Here is a 16,403-nt window from a genome sequence, read left to right as displayed (position 1 = left end):
GGTCTGAACTGCACACAGACAGATGAAAACGTATAAGATGGGCATTTGGAATAAAGAGTGGTCGATACGAAAATGATGGGATCCCCCAAAAAAGCTTTCAGATTTATACAACTTACGTCAATTCACCATTATATATGGATGCCATTGCTAAAAAAGAAAATTCAGAATTTGACCAACTTCGACACTAAGCGTCCTGGCATAAAAGTCTTTCAGGATTGGACAGATGTGGCAGATTTTAAATGAAATTTTGATGATACAAAATACTGGATAAAGCTTGAAATAATTATTTCATAACATGCATATATAATCAGCAGACTTTGAAGAAATTTTAACAAAAAGCAACCTACTGATCCAGATTTCTTGGCCAGTTGCTGTTGCATTTGTCTGTTAGATATATATCAACCAGGAGTTCTATCTAAAGTCCACTTGGGTCTCTTGTTTAGAATTGGGATACAGTTTTCTGTTTGAGGATTTGAAAGTCTTTATGGTTAATTGTTTGTGTAAAATTTGATTTGTGAAAGCACATGGCACATTTATTAAGGTATTTACTGAATGTACAAAGTTTTATGATATTTGATGTGGAGCTCCAGGTGGCCTAGAGGTCTCAAGCACTTGCCTTTAGTGATCACTGCCATCTCACTTCTGTCAGTGTGGGTTTGTGTCTTGGGCTCAGTCAGTGTGTTGGTATGTGAGAAAGCTTGCCAGTAGCTTCCCATGAGTCAGCGGTTCTTACATGGGTATACCTGGGTTCTTCCTTCACCAATTATACTGGCTGTCATGTATGGTCCAACTGTATTAAGAAATGGTGTTAAACCCAAAATAACAACAACAACAAATGATACAGTTAAAGGAGGCATTTTTAAGCATGGCAATGAAAAGAAGAGGAATTATAACTATTTTAAGTGCAATGTCCAAAATTGGTTGACATAGTGCTCTCACTTTATAGCACTGTTGATGGGAATCACAGAAATAACCCACATTAAAATTGAGGGAACCTTATAATGAGCGATGCTTCAACAATGCTGTGTAGTTATAAAAGTACATAAAAACACGATAAATAGAGTGCTTGATGACATGAAAGCAATTATAATTGATTCTTAACAGCCAAGAATTGATATCAAGTAAAGCAGTATGTAGCAATACTAGATCAAAATTTGATCAAATTTATGTGATCCATGCCCATACCCATGTTTTAAAAGGGGGAAACAGTATACTGGGGGTTTTTACAATGAGGGTCCAGTATGTTTGTCACAAGAAAGAGAAGTATTAGGAATCAATTATGCAATACTAAAAGGTACAATGTAACATTATGACCACTTGTGTATAAAGGCCAAGTTGAACAGGTGATATTTACCTTCGTATTGAAACTCCCTGTTCAAAATTGCAGCATTGAAGTTGTCCCCAGAACAGTTCTTTTATTATGTTTTGACAGTAGGTTCAGTAAGCAATGTGACAGATTAACCTTGATATTGTTCATGATCTGATATTTATCAAAGGTCATATAATTTTGAAATTCATATTTCTATCATATTTTCATATTTTGCAGCGCCGGGAGGGTGATCCAGATTGTAAGACTGCAGGTCTGATTGAGGCCTGCCTATTTGATACAAACAACACACAGAGGTTTGTATTCACTCTGCATATAATGTGGATGGACAAATAATTATGTTACCATTTAATTGTTACAAATACTTGAAATTTGGACTTCAATAAGATATTTCTATTTATGTTGCATTGATCAAAGGTTTACCTTAATTTTTGTTGTGTTGGTCAAAAACCAGAAGAATATGTGGGATAGCCTGCTGTCTATCATTAATTGTCTATCATCTGTCAATTAGCACAAGTTTGTTATCACTTCTTCTAAACTACTTGGGATATTGTCATGAAACGTTTACACACACATTCATCCCATGGTATAGAAGGACTTAAATGAGAATGCTACTGCTCCAACATCCAATATGACCACCAGAATGGCCATCTTTAAAATCTTATCATTGCTACTTCTCTCAGATACACAATCACATCAACATGGCATTCACACTAAATGACTTCTTTTGTCTAATTCGTCTTAAATGACAATGCTGCCAATGCAGTGTTCAATATGGCCACCATAGCAGCCATCTTAAAAATTTCATTATTGCCTGTGAAGCATTGTTGAGACATTGATATCATGTTTCTGATAGTGTTGGCATTGTATGTAGGCATAGGTGTTATTATGTTTCTGCAGAGATGCTTCCAGGGCATGTGAATGACACAAAGTTTGTACAACTTTATGCACTTGGAGAGCAGCAATGCGAAAGAACTCCAGCAAATTATTTTAAAGTAACACATTAAAAAATTTACTCTTAACAGTATAGCATTGTTATTTAACTGTTAACTCGTATAGTGTTCGTCATGCCATAAATCACAGCATCGATAGATGTCTCAGCACTTATCAGGACGTGGCCCCGAGTGGCCGAGTGGTCTAATGCGCTCTCCATTACAGATCACTGCCATCTCACCTCTGTCTGCGTAGGTTCAAGTCTCGGATTCGGCCAATGTGGATATGTGAGAAAGCTTGCCAGTAGCTTCTCGAGGGTCGGTGGTTCTTTCCAGGGTTTTCCTGGGTTCTTCCTCCACCATTAATACTGGCCGCCATGTATAGCCTATCATGTGCTGAAAAATGGTGTTAAACCCAACAACAACAACAACTTATCAGGACGTGGGTTTTTTTTTTCTTCAGATCAGCCACTGTTTACACATTTGGGTACTATGGCATGACATGAATGGTTGTTAAACTTAATTTGATTGATACATTGGGCCTTGGAGCAAGTATTTTGTTGTAGTTTTACGATGTATATTTAAAATATGGGCCTCCTATTAAACCCAAAATGGCTCCCAACATGGTTTATCTGCTGTTTGAGGATTTTTTTTACAAATACTGCCTGATGATAATGATGATGAAAATAATTTTTAAAATTCTGAATTATAACAGATGATTGGAACTGAAAAGTGTTACTGGAAATAGCAGTCAGTGATTTTGAACCTGATGATGTTGAATACAAGTCTGGTTTACATGATGGATGAACAAAAACAAACAGCATGCCAGTCAACCCCCTATTCAGCGGTACTTCAAAATGTAGAAAAGGCAAAATACCAAGCCTAATTAAAATACAGGCAATTCAATAGTACAGTACAATTTTAATTTCTTTTCTCAATTGTTGTTGTTGGTTGAGCAGTTTTGAGAATTACTTTTCTTTGTTATAGCGAGAGTCGGTACCTGTTGTTGTTGACTGAGAACTATGGAGCTCTTACCATTTTACAGCAGTTGATTCCCACCAATAACATCATCACCATATTTGGGAGTAGTTTTCCAAGTGATCAGGAATACACACAGGTAGGTTGATCTTACACTTGAATACTTGTATTTCATATTATTTAATCAAAATATTACATTTGTTGTATACTGATGCTGTTGATCATGTATTATTTGCTGTTTTTATAGATCATTTATTGGTTCATTGACCTTTTACGTTTCAAATTGTACATATTGTATAATTTAAACCTTAAAAATTGGACCTAATTTGTATGAAACAAATAATCCATGACATTGTGGTAAAAAAAGTTATGATCAAATTCTTTCCTATACAGCTGCGTAGGAAATGTTTATTCATCATTACGGTGATGATAATGCCCAACTCCCTAGTTTACATTTGAATTGTCCTTTGCTAGGTTCTTCTCCTTCAAACCCCTTTAATGTCATGTTATATATATATGCATTTTTGTTTCCCACTGCTAAGGCAAGTGGATATAAATATGGTCTCCATCTTTTCTTCAGTCCATCTGTCATTCCATCTATCCAGCTGAAATTTCGACATCTGTTTGCCATGTGGGCACTTTAACATCCACAACCATAATTAAATATCAACTATATTTGGGGGCCTTGAGTGGCCATGTGGTCTAAGGTGCTTTCCGTTATGGATCACTGCCATCTCATCACTGGCCACCATACATAGCCTATTGTGTGCTGAAAAATGGCGTTAAACCCCCACAACAACAACAACTACAGTAGTCCCCCTCTTGAACGGCCCCCCCTGACCAGCGGCCACCCGCTCCTTACGGCCAGAATCCGTTGGCACCGACGAGTTTGTGTTCAAAAGTACCCCTCGCGAAAGGCCACCCGGCTAACGCGACCAGCGGCCAGCATATTAGTGCAAAATCATAAAATTTACCCCTCACAAGCGGCCGCATTTTATTTGAATATGTATCCAGAACCAGTATTGTATTCATAGCGTGTGTTAAGTAATCCGATTTCTGTTTCCCGATGTCAGGTTTTCGTTACTGAAAGGAGTGTTGAGTCAAGTACATTTACCACTAAGGTTAATATTATATCATTTACGCCTCACGAGAAGCCAAATTTATTCCATAAAAACCAAGAAAGACTCAAATTTTAATCGATACAAAAGGGTACGTACATGTAATCCAATTAGCCTTACTGCTGTGTTATCATAAGATGTCCGGTTTAGTCACTCTGATAATTGTTAAGAATACAATTATCGAACAGTAGAAACAGCTGAGAAGTGGCAGTATCGATGTACAATACCCAAGTCAGCAGGAAAATGGTTTAATAGCCTTTATGGCTTCCCTTAGTAAGATGTTGAGCTTGTTCACTTTGGTAATCAGTGGCTATTACTACTGACAATAATTGTCAAAATTACGAATCCTAGCGGCCGTGAGGTCAAATCTGCGTGATGTTAATGGTACATATCGAAGCCGTTTTGGCTTCTCTCATCTAGTTTCAAGAAATGTATAAAATCAATAGGGTACCAGACTGCGACTAACGAATCACGTGACAAGATCACTTCCTTTAAAAACGCACGGCAATTTGTTTAGATGCATACAAAATTGTTTTATCAGTATTGTAGTTGGCAACATGAATAACTTACTGCGAAAAGATCAACATGTCATCGAGGAAAGTAAAAATTCTCAGTTATGAGGAGAACGTGAAAGTAATTCAACTGACGGCGGGGGGGGAGCGTCAAGGATCCTTGCAGAAAACTAACGTCGGGAAGACTCAGATAAACAATATCGTGAAAGATAATGAAACAATTCTGCAGAAGTGGAAAGGTGAAATGGACGGAGAAAGGAAGATTGTTTGAGCCAGGAGACGTTTGAATCCTGATTTGAAAGACAAGAAAAAGCAAAAATTTTGTCAGTTGAACTTGGATATGACGACTTTACCGCAAGTAACGGATGGTTGCACAGATTTCAAGTGCGACACAGTATCAAGTGTTCTGTCATTAGCGGTGAATCAGCTGATGTTAATAATGAAGTTGTCAAAGACTGGAACAAAAGACTAAACGATATATGCAGGGGATATGACAGCAAGGATATTTTTAATGTGATGAGACTGGTTTGTTTTTTAGATTGTTACCAACAAAGTCGCGTGATGTGAACTGTAACATAATTATAAAGACAGTGTTAAAACTGTATCAATGGTTATTCATAGCATTCTTTTGCAAATGATAACAAAGTTTGTTTTACGTTTATTTCACATAATGCATGTAATTTTTTAATTAAAATATTAAATATTTAAAATTAAATGTACTTGTGACTTTTTTCATATGTATTTACTATTCGCATTTGTCATCCCCCTCTAGAAAGGCCACCCGCATTATAAGGCCACTTCCCTGCTGCATTAGGGGTGGCCTTATAAGAGGGGGACTACTGTATATTTGCTTTCAAACTTCATCTCAACAACAGCTTGGATGAATTTGATGAATAGCACGTTATCAGATACTTCACATATTTTCTTATAACCTGTGACCATTTTAATGTGGGCATTGCCTTGTGAATACATAAATCATTAGGAAGTTTAGACAATTCATTCTACAATATGCTTTCTTGCCCCTTTAACCTTGGGGTTGAGGTCATAGTTATAAAAATTGCATTAAGCTTTGGGTTAAATTTTCTTCCTTTGACTGTATATCCTAATCCCCTTGGTTAATTTCTTCATATTTGGCATGAAACATGATGACACTAAGACAGTTTATTTCAACTCACACTTGTTTACCCCTTTGACCTTAGCTTACTCAGAAACAGCTCAACAGAATTTGAAAAAATAATGACAGCTTGCTGTCCTGAAGGTCTTTAAATAATTAACTCATCTGCTTGTAAGTTTAAAATTGGTTTTGGTATTATAACCATGCACCCAACATGTATCATCCAATGTCCAGCATGCATCATCCATCAACGACTTAAGCAGTTTCAGCTGCTATCTGGTCTGGCCACAGTTATTTAAAAACAGAACACACTTTAGATGACTTCTCAAAAACCACTAAATGGAGCTTGACCAGATTTGAGATAAACATCCTAGATTAAATAGATTTCAAGTTAATGCAAATTTTGATCGTTCATCAAATATAGTCATCATTACTAAACTTAGAAAAATATTTAAATGCCTTATCAAAAAATGCTTAACAGAATTTGAACAAATTTGACATAAAGCATTATGGCCAGAAGCATATACAAATGATACTAATCCACTATTAAATAGGGCCACCTTTAATGAAAAAAACCCAACTTGAAATGACTTCTCAAAAACTTCTAATCTGAATTCAAAGGACATTGACATAAAGTATTTTGGCATTAAAATATTTAGATTCCATATCAAATTTGAACAAATCTGACAGAAATTATGGCCTGAAGGGCTTTCAGATTTATACAAATGATGCTATTCCATTAAAGGCCACCATTACTAAAAACAAACTCAAAGCTGCTAATCAGAATTCAGACAAATATGGCACAGTAGCATGCTTGGCCACCATTCATTAAATTAAAATAAAAACTTTCATTGAGTTTTTAAACCACACAACAGATGTTTACCAATGCTTACATGACATGAAGGACTTTCAATTTTTGTATAGGTGATGCTGATCCATCATCAGATATGACTATTGCTAAACATAGGTATGCCATTACTAGAAAAGACAACTACCTTAAAAATACTAACAGAATTTGACTTAATTTTACCCCCACAAATCCAATAAATTTTATGCATTCTAATAATGAAATGTGCAATTTTATAAAATCTATTCATTTTGCATTGCTTTTAAAATATGTTCAGAACTCATTTTGTTTATATTCCATTATGCATTAGTGTTTACATTTCAACGATCATCTCATCAATGTTCATTTAGTGTATCAAAATTGTATTCATATTTTATTTTTAAAGCTTTCAGGATTATACAGTTATTGTTTTAATATGATGTCTTTATATGACTCACTGTATTAATCATATCAAAGAATTGAAACCACTCTAGAATATGCTGTCGATTAAAAAAATGCAGCAAGATGTATATCTTTCTTATCACAGAACCTTGCATCAGTCTATACTGAGAAATTTATTTTGATCCTGAGCATTCAGAAGTCTAAAGTTATTGAATTTTTAATGGTGTTTTCATAGGTTAACTACAAGTTTGTACCACGAATCCTTTAAAACTATAATAAAAGAGAAAATGCATAGAATGTAAAAGACAACATTAAATTTATGATGAATTAAATTTTAATCATAATGGCATTAAAACATAAAGATTTAACTGTAGAATATCTGTCTGCAGAGTAAATTTAATTTCTCCTGTCATTCCATTCAAATAAACATTGTTCAGGCACAGGATGATATCATCACTAATAGTTTATGTTTTTCTTGACAAGAACAATATCACAGCTTGTAATGGGCGAAAAGGTGCATTATTGATGTACAGAATCTGATTCTAGATTATCACGTAAAAGGGTTTTTGATCTTGAAGATTCACTCGCAGCTTGAAAGCAAATGATTTTGAACATTCATTAATGAATTGCATTCATGTTTCATTCCATTTTCATTTATCATGGACCATTCTGAATTTGTGCTGCCTGTTTGCATTCATTCTTCATTCTGTTTGCATTCATTCTACATTCTGTTTGCATTCATTCTACATTCTGTTTGCATTCATTCTTCATTCTGTTTGCATTCATTCTACATTCTGTTTGCATTCATTCTACATTCTGTTTGCACTCATTCTACATTCTGTTTGCATTCATTCTTCATTCTGTTTGCATTCATTCTTCATTCTGTTTGCATTCATTCTTCATTCTGTTTGCATTCATTCTACATTCATTCTACATTCTGTTTGCATTCATTCTTCATTCTGTTTGCATTCATTCTTCATTCTGTTTGCATTCATTCTTCATTCTGTTTGCATTCATTCTACATTCTGTTTGCATTCATTCTACATTCTGTTTGCATTCATTCTTCATTCTGTTTGCATTCATTCTTCATTCTGTTTGCATTCATTCTACATTCTGTTTGCATTCATTCTACATTCTGTTTGCATTCATTCTTCATTCTGTTTGCATTCATTCTTCATTCTGTTTGCATTCATTCTACATTCTGTTTGCATTCATTCTACATTCTGTTTGCATTCATTCTTCATTCTGTTTGCATTCATTCTACATTCTGTTTGCATTCATTCTTCATTCTGTTTGCATTCATTCTTCATTCTGTTTGCATTCATTCTACATTCTGTTTACATTCATTCTACATTCTGTTTGCATTCATTCTTCATTCTGTTTGCATTCATTCTACATTCTGTTTGCATTCATTCTTCATTCTGTTTGCATTCATTCTACATTCTGTTTGCATTCATTCTTCATTCTGTTTGCATTCATTCTTCATTCTGTTTGCATTCATTCTTCATTCTGTTTGCATTCATTCTACATTCATTCATTCTTCATTCTGTTTGCATTCATTCTACATTCTGTTTGCATTCATTCTACATTCTGTTTGCATTCATTCTTCATTCTGTTTGCATTCATTCTACATTCTGTTTGCATTCATTCTTCATTCTGTTTGCATTCATTCTTCATTAATTTTCTATGCATTCTTGATTCACTTTCCATTCCGTTTTTTTTCTCACTCAGAATAATCACTTTTTCAGGTTTATATGCTTGTCAGCTCTCATGTATGTCTGCTGTCACAAAAGACAGAGAAAAAAAACTTTGAAGCAAATTAATGCCACTCTGCCATCAGATATATTTGCCATTTTAAAAAATATAAAAATCTTTAAACAACTCTTGTTCAAAACCTGTTGCACAAATTTGGCATAATGTGACAGAACACATCATCACATGAAAGCCTTAAACTTATAACATGATGTTGACTTTATGTCCAATATGGATGTTACAAAAAATGGAAAAACCTTAATGTTCTTATAAACTGAAGAATGGAATTTTACCCAGTTGACACAGAACACTTTCTGGCATGAAAACGTTCCTCGTTTTACAAAATGTGACCAATGTGCCATCATGCATGTCTGGTTTTACAAAATGTGACCAATGTGCCTTCATGTATGTCTGGTTTTACAAAATGTGACCAATGTGTCGTTATGTATGTCTGGTTATACAAAATGTGACCAATGTGCCATCTTGTATGTCTGGTTATACAAAATGTGACCAATGTGTCATCATGTATGTCTGGTTATACAAAATGTGACCAATGTATCATCATGTATGTCTGGTTATACAAAATGTGACCAATGTGCCATCATGTATGTCTGGTTATACAATATGTGACCAATGTGTCATCATGTATGTCTGGTTATACAATATGTGACCAATGTGTCATCATGTATGTCTGGTAATACAATATGTGACCAATGTGTCATCATATATGTCTGGTTTTACAAAATGTGACCAATGTGTCATCATGTATGTCTGGTTATACAACATGTGACCAATGTGTCATCATGTATGTCTGGTTATACAATATGTGACCAATGTGTCATCATGTATGTCTGGTTTTACAAAATGTGACCAATGTGTCATCATGTATGTCTACAATTACTAAAAGTAAAAATAACTAACTTTATGCAACATTTTCTACAAAGAATTTCTGAACAGCAATTGACCAAATTTCACAAAGGATCCTGGCATAAAGGAATCTCATATTGGTATGGATCACGTGGATTACAGTCCTCACCCTTTTTGATTTGTCTGCGGCATTTGACACAATAGACCATGATATATTACTTCACTGTCTCCAGCATGTATTTGGCATTCATGATACAGCCTTACTGTGGTTCAAGTCCTACTTGGTCAACAGGACACAATCTGTGTCTGCAAATGGAATACACTCCAGCCCAGTTGATCTATGTTGTGGCTTTCCACAGGGGTCTGTTCTTGGATCTGTTCTCTTCATTATATACACTCAGCCGCTCTCAAGTGTCATAGATCATCATCCAGTGTCTCGTCAATTGTACGCTGATGACACCCAAATAGACAAATCTAGCCACCCAACTGAAGTTGATGCTACCATCCAAGGTGTAGAGTTACTCTGGACAGTACTCTCACATTGCACCAACATGTCATGAACATATGCAAGGCTACATATCTTGAGCTGAGACACATCAGCTCCATTTGTAAATATCTTTCAGTTTTTGCCACTAAAACACTTGTGTGTTCACTAGTACTTTCAAGACTGGACTATTGTAACTCAATTCTGTCTGGTTCAACTCAATATCTATTCCAGAAACTTCAGAAAGTTCAAAACACAGCTGCTTGGATCATACTTAGAGTACCACAATCAGAGCACACCTCCCCGCTGCTCTGTACCCTACACTGGCTGACCATTCGATCCAGAATCAAACACAAAATTTGTTCTCTGTGCTACGTTTCACTGATGGACTCTAGTCCAACATACCTATCCGACCTCACCATTGTGTACACACCAGAAAGATACGCTCCTCTTCCAATAATCGTATACTCATTATTTCCACTATGAAAAGAATGTCATATGGACAGCGTTCTTTTGCATACCAGGGCCCAGCAACGTGGAATGAATTACCCACTGAACTTAGACAAAAAGACACAGTGATCCCATTCAAGAGTACTCTCAAAACTCACTTATTTTGACTGCAAGAACAAACTTAAAGACCTAATAATGTGTTCTACCTTAATTATTCTCAGCATATTTTTTGTTTTCTAATTTTATGGTGTTTGTTTTTGTAATCATATCATCATATCATTATATATGTTTTTTATCTTATAGGTGTTGTCTGAAGTTGTAAAGCACTTCGAGCTTCTAAAGATTAGGTGCTATACAAAGTCCTCACACTATTATTATTATTATTATCTGTCATCCATATGGACAGCCTTCACTAAAAATAGAAAAAACTTCAAATTTCAGAAAGCATCATACTAAACCAGGTTCTTGGCCAAGTCTTTTTGCAATTGGCTTTTAGGTGGATTTCAGTGGCAAGACCCATGTCAAACCCACATGGATAAACTTGTTCTGTTATTGATTGGAGCAAATATGGGCCTTTTCCAATTATCATTTAGTACTAACATGGGTGCAAGAGTTCTGAGTTAATGTATCTTGCTTCAGTTGTATGTGTGCACATATTTATTGTACATTACAGGTGTGTAGGAACATTAACCGCATCAAGGTGTGTATGGAGACAGGTAACACAGTGGTGTTGCTGAATCTGGAAAATTTGTATGAAAGTCTCTATGATGCTCTCAACCAGGTGAGTTGTTAATTAAATTACAGTGTCAAACATGACAGAAAACAAATACACCATTTCAGTGATATAAATGCTACATTTGTGACAAAATATAAAAATATATATAAAATGTGAATTTTAGAACATTAAGAAGAAAAAATAGTTTTACACATTTTTAGTGCATTTCTTCTGTTGGCCCTCACCTTTGACAAAAATTGGGTAATTTATTATTCAAACTTCAATCCATTTTTCACACTTTATTTTCAACTTTATTGTGTCATGTACCACATTTAAGGATGTCTTCCAGATCAAGGTTATGGGTCCATACTTTAAGTTTTATGCCATACTCTCCTTTCTTCACTATAACACAAAAGCTGGCTGAAATTAAGAGATGAAACTTGATATGCTGATAAGTCATCCTTGTATGGTTTGTTGAATACAAATTGGGGGTCTTATCTTTAATGGCAAGGCTATGTGCATATTTCACTTTTAAGTGACATTTTCTTTCCTGCTGATAAGCTTTGATAGTAAGGGATAGAATGTGGTATACTTCCTCCTCATCAGAGAATATGTCTTGTACCACACTGGGAGCCCTCTATTTAAGGTCAAGGTCATATATCCATATTTTAAAGCTTTATCACACTTTCTGCTCTGTAGCTCTAAAGCCATATGAGATTTGGGATACCCATATGCATCAAAAATAAAAGATGTATTGTGTTCTTTACTACATTTGGAGTCCTGTGTTCAAAATAAATGTCATCGTTCTGTATGTTAAGTTTTCTATCACACATGAGCTTTATTACTTTCCATGTCTGAAGAGTAACTCTACAAGTCTGTCACAAAGAACATCATCTGATTTCATTATTGTATGCTGTTGCAGACCTCACCACATTAGGCAGGGACAAAATATTCATAGAATTTACTTGATCTGGTCCTATCTCAGCCAATGGTAAGGTGTAGAAATACAGATGTCCAATAGTATTCGCATTTATGCAGGTGTTTAACATGAAAAACATTTAAACTACATAACTGATTGATACAGGTTATTTGGTACATATTCGTCTTGAACTTGAAGTCTGATTTGTTTGTGACACTGAATGATTATAATTGCATAACGAGTTTTTGTTTTCATATCAGTTATATATTTCAAACTATACTTTTATTTGTTTGTGTTGAATTTATTTAATATTGCTTTTCCAGTACTATGTTAATTTTGGAGGAGAGAGATATGTGGATCTTGGACTGGGAACTCATAGAGTGAAGTGCAGGGTGCACAAGAAATTCAGGTACCACCTTTCAGACTCTTTTTCAATTCATATATTTAAGAATTTAAATGCAAAGTTCATAGCAATGGAGAAATGTTAATTGTTACCCAGAGAAGGGTTATTGTGAGCTTGTGGCATGATTCTGTATCTATTGTGCATTTGTCATCCATACGTCTATCCATTGACATTTACTCTTTTCATCTTGGCAAAAACTGCTTGCCCAATTTGGATCGAACTTAAGATATATGTTTATCAGGATATGATGTCAAAATTTTGTTCAGGGTAGCTCCCCAAGCAGTGGTTTGGCTTCCTTGGCAACTAGGTGAAAATCTACAGGGTAGCTCCTCTAGCAGTGGTGTGACTTCCTTAGTAACTAGGTGAAAATCTATTTTTAACATTTTGTCCAGAACAGCAAAACTAGTTTTTTTACTTAGTACAAATGTTTCTTAGGACAAAATCTACTGAAGTTCTGTCAGGAGTGGTTAAGCAACAATGTGGCTTCCATAGCAACCTATTTTCAACTTCATCATTGTGGATCAAGCTTGATAGGAATGTTTCAAAAGAGTTGCTCAATTAGAATTTTATGTTTGATTGTTTTACTGGTAGCAGTGTGGCTTCTATAACAATCATATGACAGACTTGGTAGGAAGGACAGGCATTATCAGAATTGTACTCTGTATGGCTTATCTAACAGTGGTACAATTCCTCAGCAGCCATTTGGAAAACCTGTTTTCAGCCTCTTCTACAGAATGACTAAGCCTATTATGATCAAACTTGATATTAATCTTTCATAGGACACAAACTACCAGAATTATGTTTGGGATTGTTTGCCTAGCAAGAATGTGGTTTCCATAGCAACCAGTCAGAAAAGCCATTATCAACATCTTTTCCGGAATAACAAGTTGTTGTTGATGGCATTAAATCAGAGATGATGTCCATGAACAAAAAAGTTTCACATGGGTCTATTTTTAGGGCTTTTATTATTCATATTTTTTATAAATGACATGCCCCTGTATGTTCAACATTCAAACACCGATCTGTATGCAGATAATTCTACTTTGGATATGTATAACTTCTAGATTTTAAACTTTAAAGAAACAAATGTAAAGATTTCTATCAAGATGAATATTGGTGCTCAGTGAAAAATATATTTAGCAATTTCCTAAAAAATACCAAGGCAGTGTTGCTTGAAAATAGACAAAGATTGTCAGTGAACAGAAATCCAAATCCTCATCTGTATGTTTAAATAATTTAATTAAAAATTTTGAGACAAAAAAATTGCAGGGAAAAAAAAAACAAGACAGTATTGCTACATGACAAAGATTATCAGTGAAGAAACCCAAATCTTCATCTGTAGGTTGAAAATAATCTAATTGCAAATGTTGACACAAAAATATTGTGAGTTCATGTTGATAAATATCCCGACAGATGTAAGCAAGTGATACACATTTGTTATCTTGTAATTTAAAAATGTATCTTTTACAGAGAATAAAAAACGTATCTGCCACTTAGCTATCAGAAAATATTTTGCATTGCATTCATTCTTCCTCTTTTGCCGACTGCTGCACAATCTGGAGAAATACAGCTGATGCCAGTATTGAAACAATAAACAAACTTTAGACAAGGGCAGTAAGAATTATCCTCAGTCTACATTTTGATGTACAAAACTTATTCTTGGAATTAAATTGCATTATGTTGTTGTTGATGTTTCTGGTAGCAAAAATCAACCAGATGAGGCACTATCCTAGAATGGATCTTTTGGACAAAATAGTGTTGGATTATTGGACGCTCACTAGTAATTAAAATATTTATTTAGACTGACCTTCGCATGCTCACATTTTCTGTTGTAATCCCTGTCAGAACAGAACACTTGTGTCTCCATTGTCAGTTGACCGTTTTCAAATTTCTGAAACATGCATGGAAAGCAGCATCATCACACTGATGCCAGAAATGTCAAAAAAACAAAGAAATACCAGACATCTACTTGTTAGTCTATCCAGTAGTCATGCTAACAGGACTAGCTATAATCAACTAACCTTTGAAGGCAGGAACAGTAACAACTACAATTGACCAAACTATAGCTAATTCCTTTTATTTAAAAATGTGCACAGAAAAAATAGTTTTGCTGAACCTTTAGAGAAAACTGATTATCTTTGAAGCACTGATCGCTCTGTATGTATACAAAGCAAGAAAATTCAGTCTTAATCAGTTATGTGGCAACCACAATAAGAAATCGACATTTGTTTGGTCTTTCAAACCTGTTCTTTAGTGGTGACTGCAGTAACATATGCACCTTTCATCTAAAGCAAGGCTACTATTGTAACAGTCTTCCATAAAAACAAAGCACCTTTCATCGAAGGAAGTCAGCACCAAACTTAAATAAAAGCAATGGAATCTGAAGATTGTTGAATTTTCCAAACTCACTTGAACACGTTTATTATGCTGTGAAAGTTTTCTTTTTGCAGGAAAAACATTTATCTAATGATCACTACCAATGGCAACATAAAACAAAAATTAAATTTCCAATCTTTTGAAACCATGGATATCTGGCTGTCAAGTTAACTGAAAATGGGGTACCTTGCAAAGATGTTTAATTTTTTTAATTGTTTATATTTTCATTTCCCTATGAATAACCTCATCTACCTGGGTAGCCTCAGCAAGATGATAGCTGTCTTCAGGTGACCAAAATCTAGGCCAGTTTAAGTACATGTACATTTATCATCTAAACAACTAAAGCCATGTGCTACTGGCAGTAATATCATAGTGACAGTTGGACCTTTTTTAAGTGTGTGTTATTTGTGTTTTCTAACAGGATGTGATAAATGAATTTTATAAAGTGATCTATACTCAGATTCATGGACTTTTTATATACATGTACATGAGATTATGGATTGTACTATATAAATGTAAGTTTTTAATATACAGGTGTATTTCAGACTATTTTTTCATTTAATCAAAAGCACATTTTTGCACCTGCTTTTATTACACCCCCTGCTGTTATTTTAGGTACATGCATCATTTTTGTCAGCTAACTGACTTGGTTGGTTATAACACAGTTCAGACTATAACACAGTACGGTTCTATGGACCTCAACCACCATGTTATAATAGGGTCACACTGTACCTGACCATATAACTAATATGTGCAAAAAACCTTCAAGTGACATTTCTCTTCAAAACTGCTGGACCATGTCAGACAAAAATCACACTTAATTTTCACTCTTTAACATTTAAGGCATGAGAGATTAAGCAATTAAAATTTTTATATTCATCATTAGCAGTAGAAATCCCCAAAATGGAAATATTTGCCACACACGGTCACCAGCTGAACTCAATGACCATTTGCTAACTTAAGATATCAGTCAGAGGACATTTGGCTCCTATGCTTTCCCAGTTGTTTAAAGACTTTACTGTCACACTTTCATCACACTATATTTTCATTTATAACTTAAGAGCTGTTAGAAATTAAGAGATGAAACTAATTTACTATGTAGCATCTTTAAAGGTGAGTTGTGTACTGTATTGGTTGTTCAGTCATCAAAGTAAAAGTCACAGTTCACTTATTTGAAGTTTAGCATCTCAATTTTGTTCTTTCAGGTCTGTATCATTAGAGCCTTTAC

At 34.8% G+C, this 16,403-nt stretch overlaps 1 protein-coding gene across 1 annotated transcript in view; it reads left to right on the top strand.

The window, feature by feature from the left end:
* Window positions 1–16,403, top strand: part of LOC149786038 (E3 ubiquitin-protein ligase rnf213-alpha-like) — a 269,011-nt gene that overhangs the window by 110,753 nt on the left and 141,855 nt on the right. Inside the window, exons 33-36 of the mRNA XM_089978107.1 lie at window positions 1,547–1,623; window positions 3,247–3,376; window positions 11,436–11,543; window positions 12,720–12,805. Coding sequence (XP_089834233.1) covers window positions 1,547–1,623; window positions 3,247–3,376; window positions 11,436–11,543; window positions 12,720–12,805 — 401 coding nt within the window. The remainder of the gene's footprint in view (window positions 1–1,546; window positions 1,624–3,246; window positions 3,377–11,435; window positions 11,544–12,719; window positions 12,806–16,403) is intronic.

Source organism: Sinohyriopsis cumingii, chromosome 12 (genome assembly GCF_028554795.1).
Source record: "Sinohyriopsis cumingii isolate HCF-2022 chromosome 12, ASM2855479v2, whole genome shotgun sequence".
In the NCBI taxonomy this organism is placed as follows: Eukaryota; Metazoa; Mollusca; class Bivalvia; order Unionida; family Unionidae; genus Sinohyriopsis; species Sinohyriopsis cumingii.
Note: the sequence above shows the minus strand (reverse complement) of the source record. Positions and strands in the feature narration are given on the sequence as shown.